At 45.0% G+C, this 26,683-nt stretch overlaps 1 protein-coding gene across 11 annotated transcripts in view; it reads right to left on the bottom strand.

Annotated features, from left to right (window-relative positions):
* LOC111859668 (muscleblind-like protein 2a) overlaps positions 1–26,683 on the bottom strand; it is a 47,131-nt gene that overhangs the window by 8,372 nt on the left and 12,076 nt on the right. For 3 of the 11 annotated variants that reach the window (XM_023842562.2, XM_023842560.2, XM_023842563.2), the window contains exons 2-8: positions 20,880–21,476; positions 8,845–9,009; positions 8,048–8,248; positions 7,688–7,942; positions 4,348–4,401; positions 3,886–4,039; positions 89–124 (exon numbers count right to left, since the gene is read on the bottom strand). In XM_023842562.2, the coding sequence (XP_023698330.1) occupies positions 89–124; positions 3,886–4,039; positions 4,348–4,401; positions 7,688–7,942; positions 8,048–8,248; positions 8,845–9,009; positions 20,880–21,053 (1,039 nt within the window). In that variant the 5' untranslated portion in view covers positions 21,054–21,476. Of the gene's footprint in view, positions 1–88; positions 125–3,885; positions 4,040–4,338; positions 4,402–7,687; positions 7,943–8,047; positions 8,249–8,844; positions 9,010–20,879; positions 21,477–26,683 lie in introns of those variants that run through there. The other 8 variants (XM_023842564.2, XM_023842569.2, XM_023842565.2 and 5 more) reach the window with 4 other exon arrangements.

Raw genomic sequence — 26,683 nt, forward strand, 5'->3', positions numbered from 1 at the left:
ATTTTTAAAATTTTATTTTAGCTCAACTGTGAGAGATATGTCACGTTTTCCCGTTTCAGGTGGTATCAGAGAAGAATACAGAACCTACCAATGCTGGTAGCAGGAGTCATGCACAAGAGTGACCCTGTGTAGACATGCAGAGGAAAGTGAGCAGAGGTTAGCAAAGATGATGGAAAATAAAGGGAAAAACAAGTTAGAGAGATTATCAGATTCACAATGTGACTGTCACGGGAGGGGCACCCATTTGTAGCTGTTACTTCTGTCTGCTGTATACGCTGTGACAGGGGCATGAATTTGGGACTCAAAAGTAAAACCCACACTTCTATACAGACAGCCAGGTACATTCAAATAGAGAAGTAACAAGACTACAAATGACAGACGTCCGCCAATATCAAGGAGAGGTAATGTGCTGCTGGCAGAGTTAGGGGCTGGGGGTGCTGTCTGTAAGCCACCAGGTTAGAGGCAAAGTGCAAACGGGTTTAGCAGGTTAGGTGGAGGTAGTGAGGGGAGAGCTTAGGGGAACGGCTTTGTCATAAACATCTGACGTCAACAGGCAAAGCAGCACACACACTGTGTGGACCCCTCCAGGTTAGGAGGGCTGGATTTCTGGGGAGACTTGGCTATGGGGCCTAGTTACAGGGCAATCCTCGACGTGAGAGCTGGGAGGGGTTCTTTAATGTGTGCTGGGTTATGCCAACAATCACTTACAATTTTACACATACACACACACACGCACACACACACACACATTATATATATATATATATATATATATATATATATATATATATATATATATATATATATATATATATATATACTAGGACTGGAAAATGTATTGCGTTAATTTTAAAGTAATAAGGCGATATATCTTTAATTGTGTTAATAGATGCCATAATGCATTACCTAAAAGGGAGAATAGTATGAGCACAGACACCTATAATATTCCTTCTGTAACGGTGCACAGGATCCCAGAATTCCAAGCTAAAATCTAAACATTCTCGTCTCACCGGGAAGCTGATGTCACCTGTTTTATTTCGCTTCAAAAACTGCCAGAAGGAGACACACATAAGATAAAAGTAATTTACATTATTTGTGTCATTATATTGAAGGACTAATACCTTAAAATCTTAACATCTTTCATGTTATAAAATGTACTTCTCAGTGCTTGTTAGGCTTCTGTTTATAGAGTCATTTGCCAAATAGGTTTAAGATATGAAACTGATCCCTGTCGGGATTAAACAGTGTTTCAATTCAGCTGTTGAGTAAATGCAGTTATATGTACATGTGACATACGCCATTAATTGCCAAGGAATGTAAAATCTACCACCCCTTATAATACAATGCCATCTCTTTTAGTAGGGCCATCTGTTCATCAAGCCTTTTTAAAAGCATTGAAATTCCACTTGTACTTGCTTGCAAGTAGTATTTTTGTTAGAATTGAATAATCTGTACAGATTAAGTTTAATTTAAACTATTAAACAAGTACTAAAATATGGGTCATTTTCACAAACTTGAGAATTTTTTGGAAAAAAGGTTATGGTGAATTACAGTGGGTTTTTTTTTGCATAGAGCAATTGGCATTAATTTAACCTTTTAGGTATATTAAAATGATATAATTTGTTTTTCCCCAAATAGGGAGCTGAAAAAGAGAAACACAAAATTACATACAATCTTTCTTTATTGCATGTAACCCACAATAAACAATCAAATTGTATAATAAGGTATATTTTTATTTGTTTTTTCATTTTTCTAATCTCAGTAACCCTTGCCCTGGATTTGACAAAATACTTCTGTGTATTACAGAAATAAATGATAACATAACAAAACTGATTAACTACCCCAGAGCCAAAATTGACATTTTAGACAATGAATAATTTGAGTCTGACTTCAAATTAATTTTAAAAACTATAGGAAATTAATATAACAGTAATTTGAAGATTCAATGTACAGTGGTACCTCAGTTCTCGAACTCATTATAACTCAAATTTCTTAAAAGTCGAACCAACCAGTTCGGAAAAAAATTACCTAGAGCTCGATCTGAATCTCAGAAGTCAAACCGTGCACGCCGACCTAAGACAACTTGTACGTGCGGGGAAATGAGTCACGCGGCACATCTCTCAGCGGAAACAAAGGGTAAAGCTTCAGTCTCAGCCTCGCATTCGCTGTGATAGCATCGTGCATGTTTACACTAGCTGAATACATATATTTAGACAGTAAAAATACATTTAGACAATGATAGGCAGTAACAGTAATTATTATTATATAATAAAATACATTTTAAAAATAAAGATTTCTTATTAATAATTTTAATATAAATAATAAACCATTAATATGTTTAATTATAATAATATTGTTGTGCCGAGTGGGGACAGAACGGAGACAAAGGTGCAGACGTCAGGGTATCGGGGAATACGGGGTTTAATTACAGGTAAGGCAGGCAAAACGCAGACGGACAATACAATGACCAGACTAGGGAAACAAACTGAAACGCGGACGAAATACAGAGGACTAATGACAACAACCAGAAACAGCTGATCACACGGGGATTCCACACGGGGTTAACAAGGGGGGCGTGGCACACAGAAGGAGCGGACGATCGGGGCAGGACACATTGTTTGGATACATTTATTTTCTTACTTTACAAATTACAGTTTTGATAAATGTGCTTAGATGTGTTTAGTACAGTATATGCTCTTGTTTTATCTGGTTAACTTTGTGTTTAAATACTAAAAAAAACATATTTAGGTGTAATTTTTGGGGACCGGGAACCAATTAATTGGTTTTCCATTATTTCTTGTGGGGAAAATTCGATCACAACTCAAACTTTTTAGGATTCGATCCGTTGTTCTGAGCGGATTAAATTCGAGTTCTGAGGTACCACTGTATAAATATTTATTATTGTAAGTTTCAATATTAGGTACAATTAATCGAGATTAACCAAGCAAGTAGTTAATTTTTTAATTGATTCATAGCCCTAATATATAAATATATAATATGCACACTCACACACATAAACACACACTGTTGTACAAAGGCAAAGCACTGCATCTGCATATTTTATCAAAAATCGATTTATGACATTGTCATGAAATTGGGTCACAAGATATTTCTCCTACCTACTACACACATACATGAGTGGACAGTCAAAAAGCTATGAAAACCTCTTTCTCAGTTTCAGGTTCAGCGCAATCACTGTGTTTTGCCTTCATATGGCAGATTAATAATGGAGATTTTGCACTTATACATGATTGGTGACTGATTTAACACATTACCTGGCTGGCAGCTGTTGCCATTGCATATTCTTACGTGTGGCTAGATATGTGACTAGATGTGTAGAGTTTGAGAAGCATTCTGTCACACACATGCACGCACACACATGTACAAGTACAGACATGCACATATACTGTATATGTACGTCCCCACACAAGTGAACACATACACGTACACACGCACATGTACACACAGACACACACACGCAGACACACACATGTACACGCAGACACACACACGCAGACACACACATGTACACGCAGACACACACACGCACACACACGACTTAAGCTCACAGTACACAAACACAAAGCTGCTCGCCCTGATAGCACCTGGCGCTGCTGCTATTTATACACACGAGCTTAGTGGGCCTGAGTAGGACATGGCCGCAGCAGACCTGTGGATGCAGGCTGTACTGCTCAGGTGAGACAAGGCGCGTCCGGGCAGAGGACCGGGGGTGGCAACACGGCATGGGGAGGGACTGATACTGGGGTGTGGGGGCCCACTCTGACTGGTTAATGAAGCGGCTGCAGTCTCAGGAGCCTCCCTCATGGGTGTGTTTGTGGGGACGGCTCAGGTTGCTGTGGCAACATGGAAAGGCGGTGGCTCTACCTGTGGGGAAGAAGGCGGCGGGTGGCTGTAGCTGTGCGCTGGCCAGGGCCTGCTGGTAATGCAGAACTCCGGGGCTGAAGAGCGTGGCGGCGCCATTGGTCTTCTCCAGGGCTGCGCGCTTGGGCAGCGGCTGCAGCACTCCGTGCGGGAAGGCCTGTGGAAGAGCAGCATGTCACAATGACACATGGAGGACAACCCGGCAGATATGCTGAACATCCATTATCAATAAAGCATTCAGCAGTCAGCATTTCAGTTAAAAACACCACAGTGCCTTTATGTCTACTTTTACAGAAACAGCAAAGTTTTAATAGATTAGTTATTCATATATCATGGTAAATGAATCCACATAGAAACACTAGATGAGTCTAATTGATTATAAAAGAAGAAGCCAAATTAAATTCTGTGAGATGCTACGGTACATAAAAAGCTACATGCAAAGCAAAAGGTGAAAGGTCAAAGTACCAGATCTACAGTTGCCTCGAGGGGTCGCTTCATTGCTTTGGCAGTCGACTGAGTCTTTAAATAGCAGGCAGCGAGCACATGATGGCAGTGGGCCAATGGGATTCAAGCGTATTAACATACAGGTAACAGCAAGCAGAGGTGCATCATGGGGACAGCATTGCATTGTGGGTAGGTGAGAAGGAGGGAGGGGAAAAAAAACAAAATAATCTGAATGCAGTATACCACATACAAAACCATAGGCATGCACAAACAAAAGGTACTGTTCCAAGGAAACAAACTCCTAAGTTTTGAATTAGTACAGAAGCAAAAAGCAACTACTACACCTTTGTTAAATGCGTAGGAAATTACATATTTTAATATTAATGTTATATCAAAATTAAACATATTGCTTGCATCGCAGTTATTAGTTATGTATAACTTTACACTGTTTTTTATAAGCTTAATACTACAGAACAGTATACACACTATTACTATAAGCTGCACTGTATGAATGCATGCGCATCTGCAGAGATCTACATTACGCTACACAATGTCACAAAAAAGCATGTGAAACTGGTTTGGATAAAATAGCGAATGGCAACTTTAAGGTGCCTTTGTTGTGCATAAAGGGACCAAAATTACAGAGCTGAGAAAAATGACATTATTACTGAAGGATACAATGAATACCACAAACATAAGACAATAGGTTTTGCTTCTAGAACCTTTTACTTGAAAAAGAGGTCGGATTTCAGGGGCTGAGCCGTTAATTTGCTGGTTGCCATGCTACAGACAGCCGCTTGCATGGGGCCGCCAGGAACGGAAGCCATATTACCGAGTAAGACCATTATCTGAGACAGACTCTCTGTTCTATATAGAATATTCTTTATACCATACTTCACACTTTCTTCTGTCATATGAATGTTTCAGCCACATGCTAAATGAAAGTAATCTTCAACCTCCCAGTAAGACCTAGACAGGTATCTTTCAGGAAAAAATGTTCCGTGCGCAGTTCTTTCCATCAGGAGAAGAGACTGTATCACTCCGGAGCATAATTAGATTTTCAGGAGTTTCCCATCTCCTCCGGCTCGAAATCACACCTTCATCCTGCCAATATCACAGTTCTGCTGGTGGGTAAGGGGACAGTGAAGGGAGGAAAATGCTGAAGGACCCCACTAACGGCGCTGAGCACAGAATGTGGAGCTCTGTTTGGTCGCCTCTGATTAGTACTGCTTATTTGGTGTAAGGTTTGTCCTTTAGACTTGCAGAACAAAGGCTGCAATTTATCTACATAAGAGCCTTCCACAGCATTCCTGTCTCCAAGGAGTCCGTCGCACCTGTTGTGATGCCACGGCGACCATTCCGGCCTGTTCCCAATGAAACCGATCCAAATCATAAGCATAATCTCGGGCGTGAATTTTAAATGGGAGGTGCAGGCATACAATGTCATGCCCCCCCCCCCCCACCTTCACGTGAAGCCATAATGACATGCAAAAGCAACAAAAACAATGATGCCACACAGACAATGCAAATGAAGTGAGGTGAATCGGGGGTGAAGGGGGAGGAGGGCATGTGATCTGGCTGGATAAACTGCAAGAAACAAAATCTGACTTGCAATACGTGAAGCCAAGCCATGCAAGAAGTGCTGGGAATCAGAAGCTTGACAGGGAAAATACACAGTACATGGGCTCAGATTCTGATTGGCTTTCGGTCACAATATGCTAATGAGCAGATAAGCATTACTTCCTGAGGAGAGAGGAAGCTGTAGGTGAGCCAAGCAATGCAGCAGAAAACAACAGACGCTAACAGAAACATGACAGCGGCTTCAGGGCGATAAGGAACAGAACGCGGCAGCTGAGCTTAGAGACTAAGATCCAAACCAGCATCTCAATAGTCCTGTCACTACAGACTTGACTGCTTGGCTATAATTACTATCCTCATTTTTTTGTTGTAAATAATAGAGCTGAATAATGGAAGATTAACTGTCCTCCAAGTAACTAAATGGCTTTCTAGGATGTTCTAGGATTGTGCAGAAGTGACAGGATTGAGGCAGAAAATGACAGAAAATGCCTGGCCGTCTCCTCCCCCGCATACTGAGATGACGTCTTCCTGAAGGTAAACGTGGGCGAACATCAGAGACATATATCATACCTACACTGTTTCTCCAAAAGAACACCAAACATAATTACATAAAAGTGACTAGATTTCAATCTTTTCTATTCCTTGATATAAAATTATGTTATTGCTAGTAAACTGTACTCCAGGGGTTTACTTAAACACCTCCAGATGGATATTTTCCATTGGTGGCTGATCTGGAAAATGTCGCACATGCAATTTGAAGGGGCTCTCAGCTGTCCAGCTGTCAGCCGATGGGGACAGGGGACAGCACTGGTTATGGTGTCCCAGTCACAATTGGCTGTCTAACTAAAACCGTCCCTTGAATATTATTTGCATTGATTTTTAGAATAAAACAAAAGTAAAAGATACAGTCCTTACAAAAAAAACTTCCTAAAAAACTGATTATTTGTCTATGTCTGGATGGCTGCTCATCCCCCAAACCATCTGCTACGTGTCAGTGTGGTCATGGGACCTTGACTGCATCAGCAGTGTCCCCCCAGAAACTCCACATGTTTGTTGTACTGGACATTATCACTAGTCTTGCTGGAAAAGGCTATCTATGAATCAGGAAGTCACAGCCAGCCTATGCGCTCATTAAGGAATTATGAGTCGGATCAGGCATGCTGCTTGTGGAATGGAACAAACACACGAAGCAGCTGGGAGATTATCCAACAGCGACTGGAGAACCTGTGTCCTAACAGCAGCAGCAAACTCACTGAATCAAGCCGTCCCATCGCAGGGCACACTCACACATGCACACCAAAAGGCAATTTGGTAACTCTAAGTAACCTCAGCACGTTTTTAGACTCTAAGTAACCTCAGCACGTTTTTAGACTGTGAGAGGAAAATGGAGTACCCCATAACAACTTGGGGAGAACAAGAAAACTGCACACACATGGAGCCATGGCAGAGACTGGAACCCTGGCCCCAGCAGTGTGAGGCAACAGTGCTAATTACTGTGCCACTGTGCCACCCCAGCAGTTAAACAGTGCTCCACATTTCATGTACAAAACAGCAGAAAATAGCACACTTTTGACTAATGCCTGTAAATAGCTACTATGTTGGTAACCATGCAGTGGATTCTGAATAGTTTTGACTCACAGTATGACAAATGACTCTAGAGAAACACTGGTTCTAACACACCATTGGAGAGCTGAAAGTGGGGGCGAGCCCAGCTCTACACTGGCCCGCTCAGGTTCCTTATGTGAGTGGACGAGTATATGGGGCAGAAGGGGCTGGAGCTCACCATGGCTGCGGTGGCCGTCTGTGCCGCCACGGCGCTCTGACTGGCCTGGTGCTGCGCGGCCTTGATCTTGGCCTGCAGGTGTGGCGGAGGGTGGAAGTACTTGCACTTCTCGCGGGAGCAGCGGCTCTTGATGAAGTCCATGCAGACGGTGACTGTGTTGTCGCTCGTGTCGATCATGGGGCTCTCACTGGGGTGGGCGAAGCGGCAGTCCGTCTCACCCCGTGCACAGTTCCCCCGCTGGAACTCACGGCACACCTGAGACACAAGAGGACGCGGGAAAAATGCAGAAAGTCGTGCATGAGATACTCCACACATCCGTCTCAAGCGTCTGCAGTGCCCTCTGCCGGCTCCTCCACATACCTCTAGTTTATCGGTCCTCAGCAGCTTCTGTGAGGAGGATGAGCTCTGCACCGAGACTGGTGGGCTTCCTGGCATGATGACGGGTGTGCTGGGGAGCATCTCCGTGGGGACGAGGCCCATTCCGTGGGTCACAGGTGTCAGGTACGGAGTGTAGCTGATCCCGGGGCTGCTTCCCAGACCTGGGCTTACAGGAAACGTCGGCTGGGGAGGGGAAAAAAACAACCCAAGTGTGACCTCCTTGATTCAGCTGTAATACTCACACTGAAAATGCTGTGTGCTGTGTTTTCACAGGAATACAAAGACTTGAAACGCATGTTAGCGGAGATGTTTTATGGGACTGAGAAATGTAACCGCAATCAGACCGAAAGCCCAGTCCCACCCTGAAAGCTGTTTTAGGATGCTATCAGTTTCTAATATTACAGAGACCTTAGGGGTTGATTGTGTTTAGTCACTGTTAATTAGCCATCAATACCATATAGAGAATATTGACCAGCACCTCATCAAAACTCATGGAGATAATGAGTCTGACCCAGAGACACATGTAATTCCTGAACTGGGTTATATGCAGGGACAGAACCAGAGGGGCAGTGACCCCAGCTAAAAGCTGATTGGCCGTCGAGGTGTCCCAACTCCTGTCACTCAATGATTCAAAACACATCATTGGCTAATGATAAGGTTGCCCCCCCTGTATAAATTATGGCTGTATAACGTATGGTGTAATACGCAGGCCAGCAGGTCCTGGGCTGCACCTGGTCCTGGATTAGACGGCGGCAGGATGGTGTGGGGGTGGCACTCACTACTGGCGGCATGGCAGTGCCCGGGATCACGAACTGCATCTGCTGGGCCAGCATGGCTGCCGCCGTCTTCTGCTGGATCAGGTTGTTGCGGCCGTTTATTTCCAGCTGCGTCTTCAGGTGTGCCGGAGGGTGCAGGTACTTGCAATTCTCTCGCGTGCATCGGCCCTGCAACGGACGGGGGTGGGACAGGATGACAGCATGAAGGTCACCTCATTAATATGGAGCGGTGAGTCAGACCTGCAGATGACATAACTGCAACGGAAGGCATCTGGTAGAGACCGGATCATTTCTATGCTGATACCCTGACAGCTTATTAATAAGAAGTGCTTAGGACCCGCAAGGGAAGACAAAAGCAGCTGTACGGAGAGTGCAGCTCATCGTTAACACCACAGAGCCAGTGCAGTAAGGGGGCCAGACCATCCCCAGTGGACCCAGAAGGAAACGGTGGTGCATCAGATACTCAACAACAAAAAAGGGTTGGAAGAAGGGAAAATATAAAAGAGACAGCACTTTCACAGGCCAGGCGGCAGGCCGTTCCTGGAGCGTCTCACAGCTCAGGATGGATGGGAAGCACAGACTCCTCAGACGCCATTTTAGCTATACTTCCACGCAACGAGCCTGTGCTGATATCCCACAGAGCGCAGTCAGCGGGCCTGTGCTGATATCCCACAGAGCGCAGCCAGCAGTTCACTGACTCCCCAAACTAAATGATTCTGGAGGCAGGATTAGAAGCGGCACGATACTCCATCGATCCGCGTCCTCGTTTGCTTCCCTTCCGTACTCCTTTATCGCATCGAGGGGAGCAAATGCGTCAAACATGCGTCATTGTTAGGAACATGCTATGTGACAGGAGGGAGGGTTTGTAATAAGACGAAACATGTAGGGTTATGCGTCTGCACGACCTTACAAATCACACAGCAGCCACATCCGATAAGGGGGAATGAAACGGGGGCTACAGCTGCTAGATAACATACAAAAGCACCCTGGGAACACAGATGGAACTGCACACATTTTAACTGAGCCACGGCCTGAGACCAGGTCATTCAAATCCGGAACCAGCATTTAAAGGCAGTGAATCTATGGACCAGAGGTAACAGTTTAGGAAACCTGCCGCTTCACGCTTCCATCCTTGTTGAAGGGTCACAGAAAGAGGTCTAATAAAGAGCCACTATCCTCAATGGAAGTGCATAAAGAGTGTTTATGTAAGGATGTTTACAAATGGCCTTTACCCTGCAGGGGGCGGCTGCACTCCATCAAAAGAAAGGCAGCTGCTGGCATCACCGACTTCCCACTGCTGTCCACGTGGCACACAGCTTGGAGCAGCTCTGTCCATGTCTGTCCACACATCAGTGCACATCTGTCCTCATCACTGCACATCTGTTCACACTTCCGCAAATCGTTGTGGCTCCTGAGTGGGTTTTTCTGAACCTCGGGCTGCCAGGTCTGTGACTGAGTCAGTTTGCAGAAACATGAACCAACTGAATAGCTGAATAGCTCTGCTGTAAATTCCCAACATCATAGCAAATACTACCATTAAGGTGTCTTCTCTTTCCTTTGGGGCAATTCTTTACTCAAAAAGTATGAAAAAAATCTGATGAAATATTACTATGCATGGACAGTTCAGTGTTACAGAACACAGTCAAATATATAAATGTTACAGGCAGAAATAAGAGCTGACTGCAGTGTTGAGAAGGTCAGCCATCACAGAGGAGCTTCACGATCCCAGCCTGGGATGGCTGGCTCCTGACTTCCACAGGACCCCCCCCCCCCTCCCCACCCCTGCTCAGTCCCACACACTGGTACCCCCAGCTGAAACACAGACCCACTGTACATGCCCTTCCTGCGTGTCTGGGACAATGCCATTATCAAATGATAGGAAAACTCACTGACTAATGATGTACTAATTGGTCGTGATCCTTTGAAGTACAATTCCCCTGGATTCTGTGAACTGTGCACATTGCTGAATAATGGACATGCCCTACATATACTGTATACCACATAAGATTCTTGGGAAACTGAAAATGAGACACTAATTTCTTAAATAGATTATGCCTGTTTTCATTTAACCTGCTTAAGCTTTGCTCCCAAAAATCACACAGCAGCACAGACAAAAAGATTTAAATCCCTCTGTCACTCACACAGAGGAATGATTTGATAGTGAAACTCCACAACCACTTTGCATATTGCTGTGTGGATTTGCATCTGTGTACTAACACTTTTATTCCGAACAGAATAAAAGCAGCAGAAAACCCATTGTGGTCCCACAGTAGTACACAGAGTGTAAGCCCTCCTAACGAATACAAACATCCTTTGTGATTGATCCTGTGGATCAATTTTTTTTTTACTTTCAAAAGACATTTTTCCTTATGAACAACAACGGGTTAATTGTTTGTTCAAACAACAGAAGATCAATTCAAAATGAATTCAGGGAAGCCCCTGAGGCACACTAACGAGGGACCGGCATCCTTTCCGACGTGCTATTTTGTCTGCAGCCTTATGTCTCTCTTTCTGTTGGGGAGGGACAACCCGAGGCCTGCTCTGCAGAACAACCAGCTTAACACAGCTCACTTCATTTCAACTTCCGAACCAAAACGAGGGACGACTACTGACCGGAGCAGCAACCCTAACCCTTCATAAAAGGAGCTGGGACATGTGCGCATCAGGTACCAGTGATCGGAATGTACCATTCACCCAGAGTGCCCCCTACGCGAATCGCACCGCTACCGCAGAGCCATTCAAAATGAATGGCCACACTATTCGGTTATCCCTCTCACTATGACTTTTCACAAAAGCCTGGTGATGCAGGCAGGCAGAAACACACCAGTGCCGTGGAACACAGAGGCACAGCACTGGACAGGAGAAATGCCCAGATGGAACTCATGACCGTGTGTGAGTGTGCCAGTGCAAGTGCACATGGAGCTTGTCCTTCACTCCTTCCTAGGGACCATCAGCACTTGAATTCCTGCCCCATTGACCGCAAATATGATTTTTGGCAGACTGCTGACGTGTGGAAGAGCATTCGTGAGCATCTGTAATCACACGGTCCGAGGTGTGTCGCCTGTGGTCACATGCACAGTGTAAGTTAAATGAAGTAATTAAAGTTGAGCTAGATCAGTCCACCCTACAGATCATGAAGGTTGTCATCCTGATGTACAGTATAATACACTAACACACACACGCGCACACACACACACACACACACACACACACATTGTATATACAGTCATGGAAAAAATTAAGAGAACACAGCACAAATGTTTGTTTCAGTCATTTTTCAATTTACATGTGTTTGCGTCTGTGAATAACTTGCGGCTGTGGCTCTTCCCTGTTTCTCATTAATAAAGGGCTTCTTTCTTGCTTTATGGGTCTTCAGTCCTGCCTGATGCAAACTCTCCTAGCAGTGCACTTCACACCTGCACTTAGTGTTTCCCATTCCTTCTGAAGGTCACTTGATCTCATCCACTGATTCAGGGGAAACTGAAGGATAAGTTGACGGTCATCTCTGGCATTAGAAAGTCTCTTCCGCCCTTTACCTGGCTGATTTCTGGTTATTCACAGTGTTTCCTGCTTCACCTTGTTCTTCTGTACTGCTGTCTTAGAGACTTTGAACTTGGAAGCAACCTGTCGCTCAGCATAGCCTCTGCCAGCAGAACCAGGATTAAATCAAGATTTAAAAACGCAGATTTGTTTAAAAATAAAGAGAGCTCTTAATTTTTTCCACGGCTGTATATACTACTATGGGTACTGAATGGCTACTTTTTACTCAGGGAAGATGGACTTGCGGGTAATAATGGTAACTGTATAACCTAGCATAAACACTTTCATTTTATTTTTTTCATAGAAAGGGAAGCTCTCTTTGGCATTCGAGGGAAACCATTCAAGCAAGTCAAACTTTCCCTTTTTGTTGTGGCCCCGGCAGGCCCAAATATTGAAATGTTTCAATTATTAATGTACCTCAAATGAAAACCAAGTTATGACATTTTAAAGTCTGATGTGGTAAAACTAAAAATGGAAAATAAATTGAGGGAAAGATTATCAGGGAGAAAATAATGCCTGAATCAATTTGTGATTCCTTATTCTTCATCTGTAAAACTCTCACACTCTCACACTTTGACAGACAAAAAGCATCAGAGCAGGAGATTCGTCGCAGCCTGCCAGTCACTAACAGCTCGTTATTACCATCCAGCCTTATTTGGATCTGCTGTAAAGCAGCCATCTACAAACCCTTTTTAATCATATCCGCTCTCAGTAAAACAAACCAATCCATCTCAATAACAACTGACTGGATCATCACTCTCGGAAATCGAACATGGCGCCTAAAGGCAGGATGGGAGGCATGGCAGGTATTTCGGGTGATGGGTCTGTGGGTCATCTGCCTCAATTTTAAATGTCAGAAACAAAAAAACGAAACAGGTACTGTGACAGGTCCTTCAATGACATTGTTTCCCCTGATCCTCTAATCTACAATCCACACGTTTAACAATGCAAACCCACGCCAGCTACACTGCATGTATATACCTCAAAAACGTATGTTTCAGATATGCCATTAGGCGATTTATCCATCTTGATGTATCCATTTAGCAGAGGGTGGCCTTTCTGTCACTGTCAGCCTGCCCTTAAACTGCCATCACAAAAAAACAATGGGCGGAGTCCATTTTCGTGAGCCCCTGAATCAGCCCCGGCGTGCTCCTGCTTGCCGGAGAGTGAGTAATGAAAGGTGCTGCGTGACTCACATCTGACGCAGAAAAACGCCGTCATCCTTCCTCCATTTTCGGGGAGTGCAGATACCCATTGCAGGGAGGACGATTCCATAGCCAGTGGCATAATGGCGCAGACATGGAGAAGACGACTGCACACATGTTAGAAACCCCAAGCCGGGACAGCAGGCAGCCTCAGTGGCTCAGGCTGCACACAGATGGGGTCCCAAACTCTTCCAGTCCCTCACACTCCATTTTTCTGACAACCCCGCTTTTGTGTTATGGTTTGTTCTGTTGCATCTGCGAGGATGAGCCAGTTGGTGTCTGTGGCAGGCTCAGTAGGGAGGCCAAGGTGGGAGCGTGTTTAAAAAACATCAGTGTTTCACAGGGGCTGCAAATTGATCGATGTGGCTGGAACTCGCATATCCTCAAACTCCTGATCTGTAACAGTGCAGCCTCCCCACTCTGGCACATCGCAACTCTGGAGAAATACAAAGCATTTGGCTAAAGGCAGCACTGGGAAACCTTCTGGAATGATATGAGAATCGGTCAGACAAAATGCGTCTGTATGGAGATGCTATGGAAGATTTATTGTGATTCTGCGGTAAAACCTTCTAAGGTCTCCATAAGAGCGTCTGGGGGGTGAAATTAGCTCGCTAAATGGAGCTGCTATTTCTGTAAAGTATCTAGGGGCAGCTCTCTAGATACATCTTCAGTGGCAGAAGATTTCAGTTGGATGAATTACACGCTGGTGCTATAGCATGCCCTGCACCGGACATTGCTGAACACACTGAACATTCAGATGCAAGGGCAGAGGGCTCCCACATCACAGCTGCTGGGCATGCCAGATCTCCAGGCAGCATCAAAAGTATGTTTACACACGAAGTCGTGACACTGTGTGGATTGTCACAATCCAAATCCAAGCGCAGAATAAGATGAGGAGAGACGAGGCCACTGTCAAGCCATTCTACCATGGGGAGGAGGAGGATCAGGAAGAAGGAGCCCTAACGAGGGCCCTCAGGAACATTGGTCTTGGGTTGGTAATCAGCTCGCAAGCAGAAGCACAGCTGCACGAGCCTGCTGGAGGGACCATGCAGCAGCTGGGGGCTTTAGCTAGTGCAGTCAGAGGTGGAGAAAAAGCTTATTGCCGGTGAAGGAGACGCCGGCTGGTCATGGGTTCCCACGTCCTGCCACTAGTGACGCCAACAGGGATAAAAAAACACCATGTTCTGTGAACGCGCCACGGTGACCATGAGCGTCAGCCAGCATCTCAGCTTTAAAGGTTAATGACTCATCATGGCAGGTTCCTGCAAGCAGAAGCCAATTAGCAAGCCCTACCTGCTCCCTGTACCCAGCTGCACGCCCAGCCATCGATTTCACTCCTCCGTTTCATTTTCAACGTTAATCTGACATATGTATGAAAACACAGGGAAGTTCAGGCACAATAAATGGTGCATTACATCCACTGAGTGAAAGAAGGAGCAAGAGAAGCACAAAGGAGAATGAGGGAGGAGAACAAGAGCCTCACAGTGAATCAGCTGAACGAATGTAAAACAAGCTGAGCACTCAATCGCATCCAGGGCCCTTCATCCATGTGAAGCTGGCTGAAAGCCACCTTCTCTGTGCCACATGAGCAGTCCAGTGAAAAGCAAAAATCCAAAACAGCAATGTGATGCTGGACCGGGTCACATGGTACCGAGGTCATCATCACAGTGGCGAAAACCCTCAGACGGTTAATGGCATCAAATTCATGTAAAAAGCTGCCCTATCATTTAATAAATGCTGGGTGATTTGTATGTATGGCTTTGAGGAACAAGGAAAGTAAGAGATGAACATCCGTTCATCCATCTTCAAACCAATCATGTGGGCCTGGAGTCTATACCAGGTAATCTATCCTTCACACAAACACACACACAGAATTATTTCATATGAGATGGCTGGTTTATTAAATGCCTTTCCCATATAAAGACCTAATTGATCAAATGGAGGAGGTGGGAATGCAATTAGCACTTTAACGACACAGTCCTCACGGTAACAGCCCCCCCAAACATCACCCCTGGCAACTGGAAACAGCTGGAAGGGGGGCCTGCCTCTAAAAGGGCACTTTAAATCTCCACCACACTGGTTCCAGAGCCCAGAGGTTTGCCTTGGGGATGGGAGTTTAACTGGGAGTGTGGCCTTTTCAGTGTAAGAGGCCTGCCCATGGTTCTGAGGGCTACTCCGTGTGGGAATCCCGCGCCTCCCCCTTATGGAACACGTGAAGCCCAACCAGGCAGCATGCAACCCAGGTGGGCGTCCCTCCGAGGGCACAGGTGAAAACGGTTTATGGGTGTAACCAAAGACAAAAGAGACGCCTGCTGACTTTGACACAGCAAGGCAGAACCTGAGTTTCATGCCCCCAACCCTCCCCCCCCGAATGCGTTCTATTCTTGGTTGCCCTAATGCCGAAGAGACACAGGACAAATAGGAAATCTTCCTAGTTAATTAGGACTCCCGTCCCTCGGAGGAGCTCTTACCACCGAAAAGGTGAGTGGTTCTCAGGCTCTCCAGTATGTGGGGCATGCCGCAGCCCTCCTGTTAAACACACATACAGCAGTGCTGCAGAGCCCCCTCAGTGTAGAGCGACGGTCCCAGCCTGTGGTATAAAGGGGGCTTAAGTGACACTATTTGAGATGTCAGCTTTAGATGCCTGGATACTCCGAAATGCTCCGACACGCTCATAGCCCCAAGACAACTCTATGAATGCCTAAATAGTGCAAATATGCTATGAAACAAAAGATCTGCATCATATTACCGATTAATAACAGCAAAAGTCAAGCTTAAAAACACAGTTGGATGTCAAAATGAAGGATACTGCACAAAAGACACCTTTAAAACGGCATGCGGATAAGACAGAGAAACACTCAAAGGAAAGAAACTGAAAACTTCACTCAGGCAAGAGTGGTTTTACTCCTTAAATGTTCAGCTGTATCGATGCAGGTGAGTCATCATGCCTTCCTGCGGACACCTCCTGACACGAGTCGCACAAATCCCCGCAGTCTCTGCACACCGACCCACGTAATCGGTGGTGATTTGGTGAAAGTTACATGTGTGTATTCAGGCCGACACATCTCTGCCATACACTCCGGCATGAAAGATGGAAATCTGAGGCATGGAGCCACAAATAAACCCAGTGCAGCTCAAGCACAGGACGATGAGGACAGCAGAAGGCAGCGTGCCGGGCACTTCAGCGGAATGGTGACCAGGTGAGCAGGGTAGTAGCCTGGCAGCCCGTGTGCCAGCCACACCAAGGCATATATCTCAGTTTCTCATACTCCAGGGGGTGAGGAAGCCTCTGCACTGGCAGTAATTCCGCAAGAAACCAGCATCTACTCAGACAGACAGAATCACAGAGAGAGACGCCTGAGATGGAACAAACACAGAATTTATATAATCTTAGAAGTTTAAAGTACACCTCCATAAAGCTGAGAAACAATGGAGCAAGACGTTAAGCCAGAGGCTCCATCCTAGAATACACAAGCTGCTGGCGGCAGATTACAGCTTGGGTCGGGGACGGAAAGCCGACGAGCAGAGACCACGAACGGAAGCCCGTCAGGCCGCCCTGAGCGAAGAAAGCAGCTGCGGGGAAGCAAAGCCGCCCGCCAACTGCTACAGCGATAGCCGAGGACGGCCTTTCTCCTGCGGCTCGACACGCCGGCTTTAAAATAACGGGCTGTCTCCCAGCGTGACAGCTGGGAGCACCATAAATACAGCTCCGTCGACGGCCTCCGCGTGCACTGACAGCGTGCTGGCTAAAGGGCTCTCTATTAAGTCAGATAGAAACCATTTGCTGGGGACAGTGGTGAGAGGAGCCACGAAACTGAGATCTGCACCGATGAGCCGGGGGAACGACGCAACATGCAGCTCCCTGGGGGAGAGTGAGGGCGCTGCCCGGACTGCAGCAGGCCTGGAGAGCCAAGGCGCTGTGTGGGCTTCAACAGGGAACTAAAGGGGGCCCCAGCATTTTGGAAACTTATGCTCGTACATTCCAAGTTCCAAGTCGGAAATTTCAACTGGAACACCCCCTGAAGTCAGAATTTCAACTTGGGAACTCGGAGGAATGGACACGACCCCGCGTTCAGAATTCACAATGTTAAAGAAGTTAGAGCTGTAGTTTTATACCTATTATTAGCACTTACGTCTCATTAAATTGGTCATACAGACAACACTGTCCAACCGCTATCTGTGGACGTGTTGCTATGCAAAATACCGCATACTGTGTTATCCACTGATATTGCTAACAACAGCTAACAATTAACCAGGCTAGAACTAGGGCCCATTTCATTAAGCAGGATGTCAATTTCGCAGACAGCTTGTTGAACTTAAGGTAATCTGGGCTAAATGTAAGTGAACATAAAGGCCATTTAAACTGGGTTAAATTAAATCCTACAGGTTATCCAGCTAAGTAAGAAATCTTGCTTTGTGAAACCGGTCCCTGGTTCTGCTAAATGGCTTTCCGGGTTTCTGTGGTGGAACACGTGTGACAACATTCTAAGTTCTGAGTTCCAACCTCCGAGGTAAATGGAACGTAGCATTAGTTCTCTGCTAAAACAACACTTCAGTAAACCTTTACAGGATGAACTCTAACCCACAGATGTGTCAGAGTGACACATGTCACACACTGCACAGGACCCCCACAGAGCCAACAGATACCCAAACTCAACCCAACCACATTATCACTTTAAAAACACCCAAGCCCTGCTATGTATCATGCCCATTAAGTCTATTTAAAGGGCTTCAAATTCCCAAAATGCAGCCCAACGTGCTCATTAAAGATTATACACTCATCCTCCGTTTACCTCCGAACTAAAGCATGAAAGACTTTCCGCACTGAGGCAAGTGATCAGTGTTAACACCAATGCATGCAGCTATTCACAGTGCTCAGTCAGGTCACAGCAGCAGATGACAGGTTTTACTGTTAGCCAGCGTAGTAGTAATGCTCTATATTTAACCAGCACTTCATAAATCTCCCCGTCAAGGTCTCCCTCGGACTTTTCATGTTTCGGGTCAGGATTCGCTCAGCCAACATCCCGCCTCATAAAGGGCCCAGATAAATTCAGAGAACAAGGAGTAACTGGGCCATGCTCATATCTTAAACTGTTGTAACATGAATCCTAACTGTATAACTGCCAAGCTTGAATGTGAGACATCTATATTATTTAATTATTAATAAATAAATAAAAACCTGTCCACTTAGCATCCTGTTTATTAGGTACATCTGCTCATTAGGGCAAACACTTGTTCTTCCAAACAGAGAATGGAGTGCCTGCAGCTGAATATGTACAGCATGCAGACAGGGTCAGGAGCCTTTCTTACTGTTTGACTAAGCATTAGGACAGCTAAGACACTTAATCTAAGCCATTCTGAATGTGGTGTGATTGCTGGTGCCAGACGTGGTGGTTCCACCATCTCAGAAATGGCCTCCTTCTTGGGATTTTCACATGGAAAACCAGCTAAACCATCAATAGATACAGAGGATGGTGTGATAGAGAAAACAACGGCCAATAAATGGCATTTCTGTAGCTTAAAGCAGCCTGTGACGGACGTCACTAGTGATACTAGTGAGTCAGATGCATAAAAGCTAAGGCAACAACTCCCAAAGAAACAGTTCAAGGCCTCTAGGAGCACACAACTCATTTACCCTTGAAGGGGTTCTGGAAGCAAAAGTGGGTCCCATTCAGTAGCAGCTAGGTATCCCCAATAAAGTGGGTCCCACATGGTACTAGCTAGGTATCCCCAATAAAGTGGGCCCCACATGGTACTAGCTAGGTATCCCCAATAAAGTGGGTCCCACATGGTACTAGCTAGATAATCCCAATAAAGTGGGTCCCACATGGTACTAGCTAGATATCCCCAATAAAGTGGGTCCCACCTGGTACTAGCTAGGTATCCCCAATAAAGTGGGTCCCACCTGGTACTAGCTAGGTATCCCCAATAAAGTGGGTCCCACATGGTACTAGCTAGGTATCCCCAATAAAGTGGGTCCCACATGGTACTAGCTAGATATCCCCAATAAAGTGGGTCCCACATGGTACTAGCTAGATATCCCCAATAAAGTGGGTCCCACCTGGTACTAGCTAGGTATCCCCAATAAAGTGGGTCCCACCTGGTACTAGCTAGGTATCCCCAATAAAGTGGGTCCCACATGGTACTAGCTAGGTATCCCCAATAAAGTGGGTCCCACCTGGTACTAGCTAGATATCCCCAATAAAGTGGGTTCCACATGGTACTAGCTAGATATCCCCAATAAAGTGGGTCCCACATGGTACTAGCTAGGTATTCCTAATAAAGTGGGTCCCACATGGTACTAGCTAGGTATCCCCAATAAAGTGGGTCCCACATGGTACTAGCTAGGTATCCCCAATAAAGTGGGTCCCACCTGGTACTAGCTAGATATCCCCAATAAAGTGGGTCCCACATGGTACTAGCTAGGTATTCCTAATAAAGTGGGTCCCACTTGGCACTAGCTAGATATCCCCAGTAAAGTGGGTCCCACATGGTATTAGCTAGGTATTCCCAATAAAGTGGGTTGCACCAAGTACTGACTAATTGTCCCCAATAAATTGGGTCTTACCCAGTACTAGTTAGGTATTCTACAAAGTATATTACTATAAAGTAATATAATCTGTCCGCTTAGCATCACATTACACTATGAACAGGTACACTTCAAGACAAGAGTAAATTGAAAATTAGACTTTAGAAAGGAAAAACATACAGCACTATGGAAAAGTCTTATGTCAAAGAAAATTATGTGTTAAATGATCTTCATGTTTGATGTACAATTATTATTTTATGTCCTTTCAATGTCATATTAGCCATTTCCAAACCAATACAGCCATGTATTTCAATACCTCATTAAGTTAACTATTTAAGTTAATTAAGTGAGCTGGTTGTGAAATTTAACGAGAACATGGAATGAGAGGTACCCCTGAGGAGAGGTTTGGGTGCTGAAGTGGTGTTCTTCTAGCTTTATCAATAACTTTTTGGAGATCAGAAGAAATTCCTACTTGGTTTTATTGTGTTACTGTTATTTTTTGCATATCCTAATGTGAAATTTGTTTTTTTTTTCCTGAGCAAATAAATAGCTATAAGACTTTATATAAAAGACTGTATATAAATCAGCACAAAACTGGGCATTACAAAGCACATAAAATTTTGGCATGTTAACCAGGCACTAAACACCTGGACAACCAAGACAAGTTGAAACATCTCTAATTGCTACATTATAAGCTTTAATACTTGCTTTGGTTTAACCAAAAAACGGCCATCAACAGAAACGGCATGCTTGGCAGTGCTTACCTTCAGGGAGTCAAAGCAGGCGATGACTCTGCCATTCTCCACCTGGCAGCTCTTGGGTGGGTGTGCGAATTTGCATTCCTCGTCAGTCCGTGAACAAGTGCCCCTCTGGAACTGGCGGCACACTTCCAGTGTCAGCCATTTTGTATCTCGTATTGATGCGATGTTTAACGCCATGTCGAAGGCAGCAAGGGGCAAGGCTACCAGAGAGGACGGCTCCTCCAGGGAAGGGTATGAAACGTCAGGAAGAGCGTTGAACTCTGGCGGCGAGCGAGAAAGCGTCACCAAAGGCAGCTAGCCGCTCCTGCTCGTCCGTGAGCAGTGCAGTCCCCTGGCAAGACCGAAGGGCAGGCTTGAATGCGTGCACGCACGGGAATGACAGGTGGCCCACGTGTGACCGGCAGACGTAGGCGTGTCACCGAGGTTTCAAGCCACTCTCTCCAAGCGAGTGCCGGCGCCCCCTGGAGCTGGAGATGTGGAGAAGTCGAGGGTGGCGCTCCCTACACGGCTATGGCTGCCAGCCGGGCTGGGTACTCAGGCTTTGCACATGTGGGCTGGACACCCAGGACAGCGGATGACAAGGCACTTTCAGTCCTGGATCTGTTGGGAGGGGCAGGAGGTGCCCGTTAGCATATTTCATATTTTTAGCACAGACACAAACACTCCTGCAGTTTCAGTTCCTTAAATCTCCAATGCAACTTTTCCTCTCATTGCATTCAGTTGCTAAACCTTCTGACCCATTATCTCATCATATTAAACAGCTTTGTGTGTGTTGAAATGAACAAAAACCTCCATAAAAATGCTAGCAGCTGGATTTAAGTACAGTGCTATGGGACAGAAAGACCAGCAAAGCTGCATCTAAAAAATGAAAAAGATTTTCTTCTTAGGCTTTTCCTGAGAGGCCCTGGCACGCCGCACCCATGCTCCTGTTCAGGTCAAATTCCACACTTCAAGGAGTCCAACAATGAATTACTGTGACCTTTGCCTCCTGGGGGGGGTCACCGCTACTGCAGTTGGTGAGGTGCCGAACCAGGTGATGGCTTCATCAAGACAGTGCCACCTACTGGTGTAACGGCCAGTCATCATGCACTCTTTGTAATCTTGCGAAGTGTTAGAGAGAGAAAGCACATGTTTTAAACAAATTCTAACTTCCTTATAGAGAAACATCACAGAATTTGGCTAGGGGAGTTGGGGGAGGGGGGTTCCGGTATCCTGGGATTTTGGGTAAAGTCAGTGGTTTGCGGGCTGTGGCGGCAGTTGTTAAGAATGCGTTATAGTTGCTGGACACAAACAACATGCAGCTCCACCACAGTCATCAAGTGGAGACGCAGGGACGGCGCACAATGAGACAGCATAATGCGCAGAACCAACGTGGCACGCAGCTCTGTCTGCCTGCCTCATCCCCGACGGGCCTGCGCATGGCTAGAATATCCAATTTTAATACTTACTGCAGCAACACACAAGACCCATGGAGCAGCCTCACACAGATAGACAGAGATAGCACTTATTATTCTGAGCGTCCAGGAGCCGGAACCTCGAACGGCTGCCTCAAATAACAATTTTACCCCTCTATTGTCTTTGTCGTTTTAAATGAACATTTGCAAAGATTTTTAGTGAAGATTTTTCACACCTCCAAAGGCATGACATCAGAAAGTGTGTGAATCTAATGAGTGAAGGACCAGCAGCTGATTCACCATCAGCCCGCACAGAAAAACAGTGGCGCTTGGCTGGCCTCCTGAACCTCTTTCAGAAACCCACCAGCTAGAATCTTTTCCTGAAACATCTGGAAATATTTACATGTGTGAAATGGAAGGAGAAAGAAAGTAGAGGGGAAGAGAATAAGTGGGTGATGGGGGGGGGGGGGGGGGGGCAAACAAGCATAAGGACACAACCACTGCTACAAAATTCTCCCCCAGAGCAAGCGACTATTGCTTGTGTCCAACCACAGCGAGTGAGCAACCTAGAAATTCTCTTCAGAGTCTTCATGTGGAGGTACGGCTCACGCAGCAGCAAGTCCAGACATGGGCAAGCTCTCTGAACCCCATGAGATCGCCCCGGTGCCTGCAACCACTCAACCCCAAGACTTTACCCGGCGCACTCAATCTGGCTGTACCACAAAGGGGCAGGAGCTCCAGCAAAGCATGGAGACAGGCTCTGGCAGCTGCACAGGCACACAGGTTATCTACCAATTAGTCAACGAGCAATTGATTATCAGCTCCAGATACCGAGAAAGAGCAGAATGAAAGTGCCAAGCTGATACAGTCTCTTAAAGAGGTGGTGCTTGCCTGTCTGCACCACACAGGGTGTAATTAAACTCTCCTACTGAATCATCCTGTCCGCACCACCGAAATGTGAAGCTACAGGATTGACAGGGGATATTTACTTAAAAGTCCTCATACCACAGGAAAGCTCTATTAGAAAATGCTCCTCACAACCACAAGATAATCTACAGATCAGGCGTCGAGAATGAAAATGCATCTTTCCTGATGTTTTTTCTCGATTAATTCCCAGGAGAATTTATTGCATTTTACAAAGCATTTTACAGTGCACCTATCAGACTGTAAGTCTGCTTCTAGTAGCTAAAGCAGTTAGTTAGCCATTCATCCATTAAGCCTTATCTTACTAATTTCATTGAAACATGCATATAATTATTTATATTATATAAAAAGTCAGCTGTCTAGCTCTGATTCGTAAACAGCTGGCAGAACCACTGTTTTATTAAAAAAATTTCTGTCACTTTGTCAAGTATGGTGGCCGAGAAAGCCCAATGCAGTTCAAAATAAAAATCAGAAAGCCCAATGAAAATAAGTTAAAAAACGCATGTCTAACTGAAACGCGCTGCACATTCACAGACGTACTACAAATACAGAAAACAACTGCAACTTCGGAAATGTGCGGCAAATAGCCACAACACAACGGAAGCGTTTCCGGAGGACACTTTTTCCGGTTGGTCACATGCTTGTAATAGAGTTTTTTAACGAAAGCAATTAATACAAATTGTTCGTTGTAAACTTGAAAAATATGCTTTGTTGCTTTGTAGTGCGTTTTTCTATTAGACGTGCGCTTCTTTATTTTTAATTGTATCGGGCTTTCTCGGCCACCGTAAAGGCTGCAAAAATGACATTGAAACTCCAGGGGAAAATTGCAGACGCCCAGTAGATTAAACTGGTAACTGTTAAATCACGCCTGACTGTCCCGCATGGGAAATCACAGAGAGACATGTCCCACACACGGTCACACGCTGCACCTGCCGGGGTGAAAAACACACAGCTGTTTACGCCCATGTTAATGCAGTCTAATTTCTTAAGGTGGCTTTAATCTTTTAAAGGAAGACAATGATGTTTGTTTTATTTTAATAGCAACAACCATATTTTACCGTAATGCAAACAGTATAATGTGTCAATATTACCCTTGGTTTTCATTCCACTATAGCAGCATTATGGCTTGTCAACATTAAAAGTGATACAGCGTGCAGCATACTAGTTGTACTGTCAAGTGCTGTTGCTAAGAGTCAGAAACACTTTTGCTGTTGCTATGCATTATAAGCCTAAAAATAGAAATTCCATCATGACCATTTCACAATAGGGCAATGCAGAGTGTTTGGTTTGAATGATAATTCCGGTGATTTTATTTTTTAGCCACAGCGAAAACTATAGCTGAATGCCAGTCTCAATGAACCAGCAAGTTTTCTCCTCTAGGTTACTCGATCGTTAGTCAAATCCAACTGCAATACACTTATTTTTTATGCAGTGGAACGCAGTCATCTATATTACTAGCAAAATTATCAGACAGATCTAATGCAAGAAATGTTGCTTATTCCTATGGTAAGTAAAAATTCAACTAACAAAAAACTGATGTCAGAGTATTTTTAAATGGCTAAAGTATTATGATAACATTTTGTAAAATGGGGGTGGCTTGTACAAAGTCAGTTCAGATCAGCTGTCCCTGATTAGCGAACGAGAACTTTGTTTCCCACGACCCAGAACCCGGAGCCTCAGTCAGCACCCAGATACCCCCGTTCCACCAGTGTTGCTCCCCGTGTGACTCTCTGTGCTGATGCTCATACAGCTGCCTACTGTTTTCATTCCTCTCCTCTTCCCTCCCCATTTCAGCTCCTTCTCCCCATCTCTGTGTTACCCTGATATCCATCCATAATCTCACTGCTTTTACAGTTCAGGGATAACACTGACATATTGCAAAAATATTTACTTTGCAGTTTACTTACTGCATGTCATTCTTTTGTTTGTTCTTATATAAAAACATCAATGTAAAAAGAAAAAAAATCACTAAACACAAATTTCTCTAGCCCCAATTATGGGTTTTGAATTGACCTGAAAGATATTAGGGACACATTGATTGCATCCTTGCCAAACAAGACCAATCCCATGATTCACTGCATCTCAAGTTATTTCTTGGGAGGAAAGTCAGCAAGACCAGTCTTGCCAAGACGAAAAGTACAATCTTTGCATTCTTAGTATTGAGTAACACCCTGTGTCTATTCAGGAAGTGACCCGATCTGCTATGAGGCTGAGCTGTGTCCAACTACATGACTGTGTCCATTCAGGAAGTGACCCGATCTGCTATGAGGCTGAGCTGTGTCCAACTACATGACTGTGTCCATTCAGGAAGTGACCCGATCTGCTATGAGGCTGAGCTGTGTCCAACTACATGACTGTGTCCATTCAGGAAGTGACCCGATCTGCTATGAGGCTGAGCTGTGTCCAACTACATGACTGTGTCCATTCAGGAAGTGACCCGATCTGCTATGAGGCTGAGCTGTGTCCAACTACATGACTGTGTCCATTCAGGAAGTGACCCGATCTGCTATGAGGCTGAGCTGTGTCCAACTACATGACTGTGTCCATTCAGGAAGTGACCCGATCTGCTATGAGGCTGAGCTGTGTCCAACTACATGACTGTGTCCATTCAGGAAGTGACCCGATCTGCTATGAGGCTGAGCTGTGTCCAACTACATGACTGTGGAAGTGACACCAAGGCAACCTCAAGGCTGCATATTGTTATGGCCCTCAGCTGACACTCGTGCTTGTTATGCTCATGAAAGCGTTCAGGTTAGGGGCCTAAATCGGGCACAAATGCACTGCTGGCATTTTAAATGACAGGCTCTGACAACTCCTTCAGCAGCCTAGCATCTGTTACTTGTAGAGTAATACCAACATGCAGGATAATGCAGATAAGCCCCACACCAGGGACCTCCGCCCTCCAGCCTCTCCTGGACAGAAGGTCCCAGTGCCCGTTAAGACTGCAATTATAAAGCATTCCCACTCTCCACCCGCTCTGAGGCAGGATCCAATTTAATGCCCCCCAGGGGGGAACCATCGGCCATAAAAGGACTTGGCTGGAATCATGTGAAACATGACCTTTACCAATTAAACCTTTTTTATTTTAGCTTCTTAAATGGAACATCTATTTTGCACGTGTACATATAAGGATAATCAATTAAGAGAGTTAATTACGATTAGCTAACTGGACGTTCTGTAAGTACTAAAACAAATGCGCATCAAACATATCAAAAATAAATTAATAATATAATAAACAACAGTACAGAAAAGAAAAATCAAGCTATAGAAATACATATACATAATACATTAGCCTAATTAGATTATTTTACAGTTCCTTGCAATGTCTCCTCATTTTTATTCAGTACCAATCTCTTTTCCAAACAACATTATTTCCAAACTGTAAGATACTCATTCTCAATCAATATTTTGGACTTAAAAATATCTGCAAAAAATTTGATGATTTCAATTCAAAGGCTGCTCATGTTGCCTGAAATAAACGAGCCCACA

The sequence above is a fragment of the Paramormyrops kingsleyae genome, chromosome 1, assembly GCF_048594095.1.
Source record: "Paramormyrops kingsleyae isolate MSU_618 chromosome 1, PKINGS_0.4, whole genome shotgun sequence".
In the NCBI taxonomy this organism is placed as follows: Eukaryota; Metazoa; Chordata; class Actinopteri; order Osteoglossiformes; family Mormyridae; genus Paramormyrops; species Paramormyrops kingsleyae.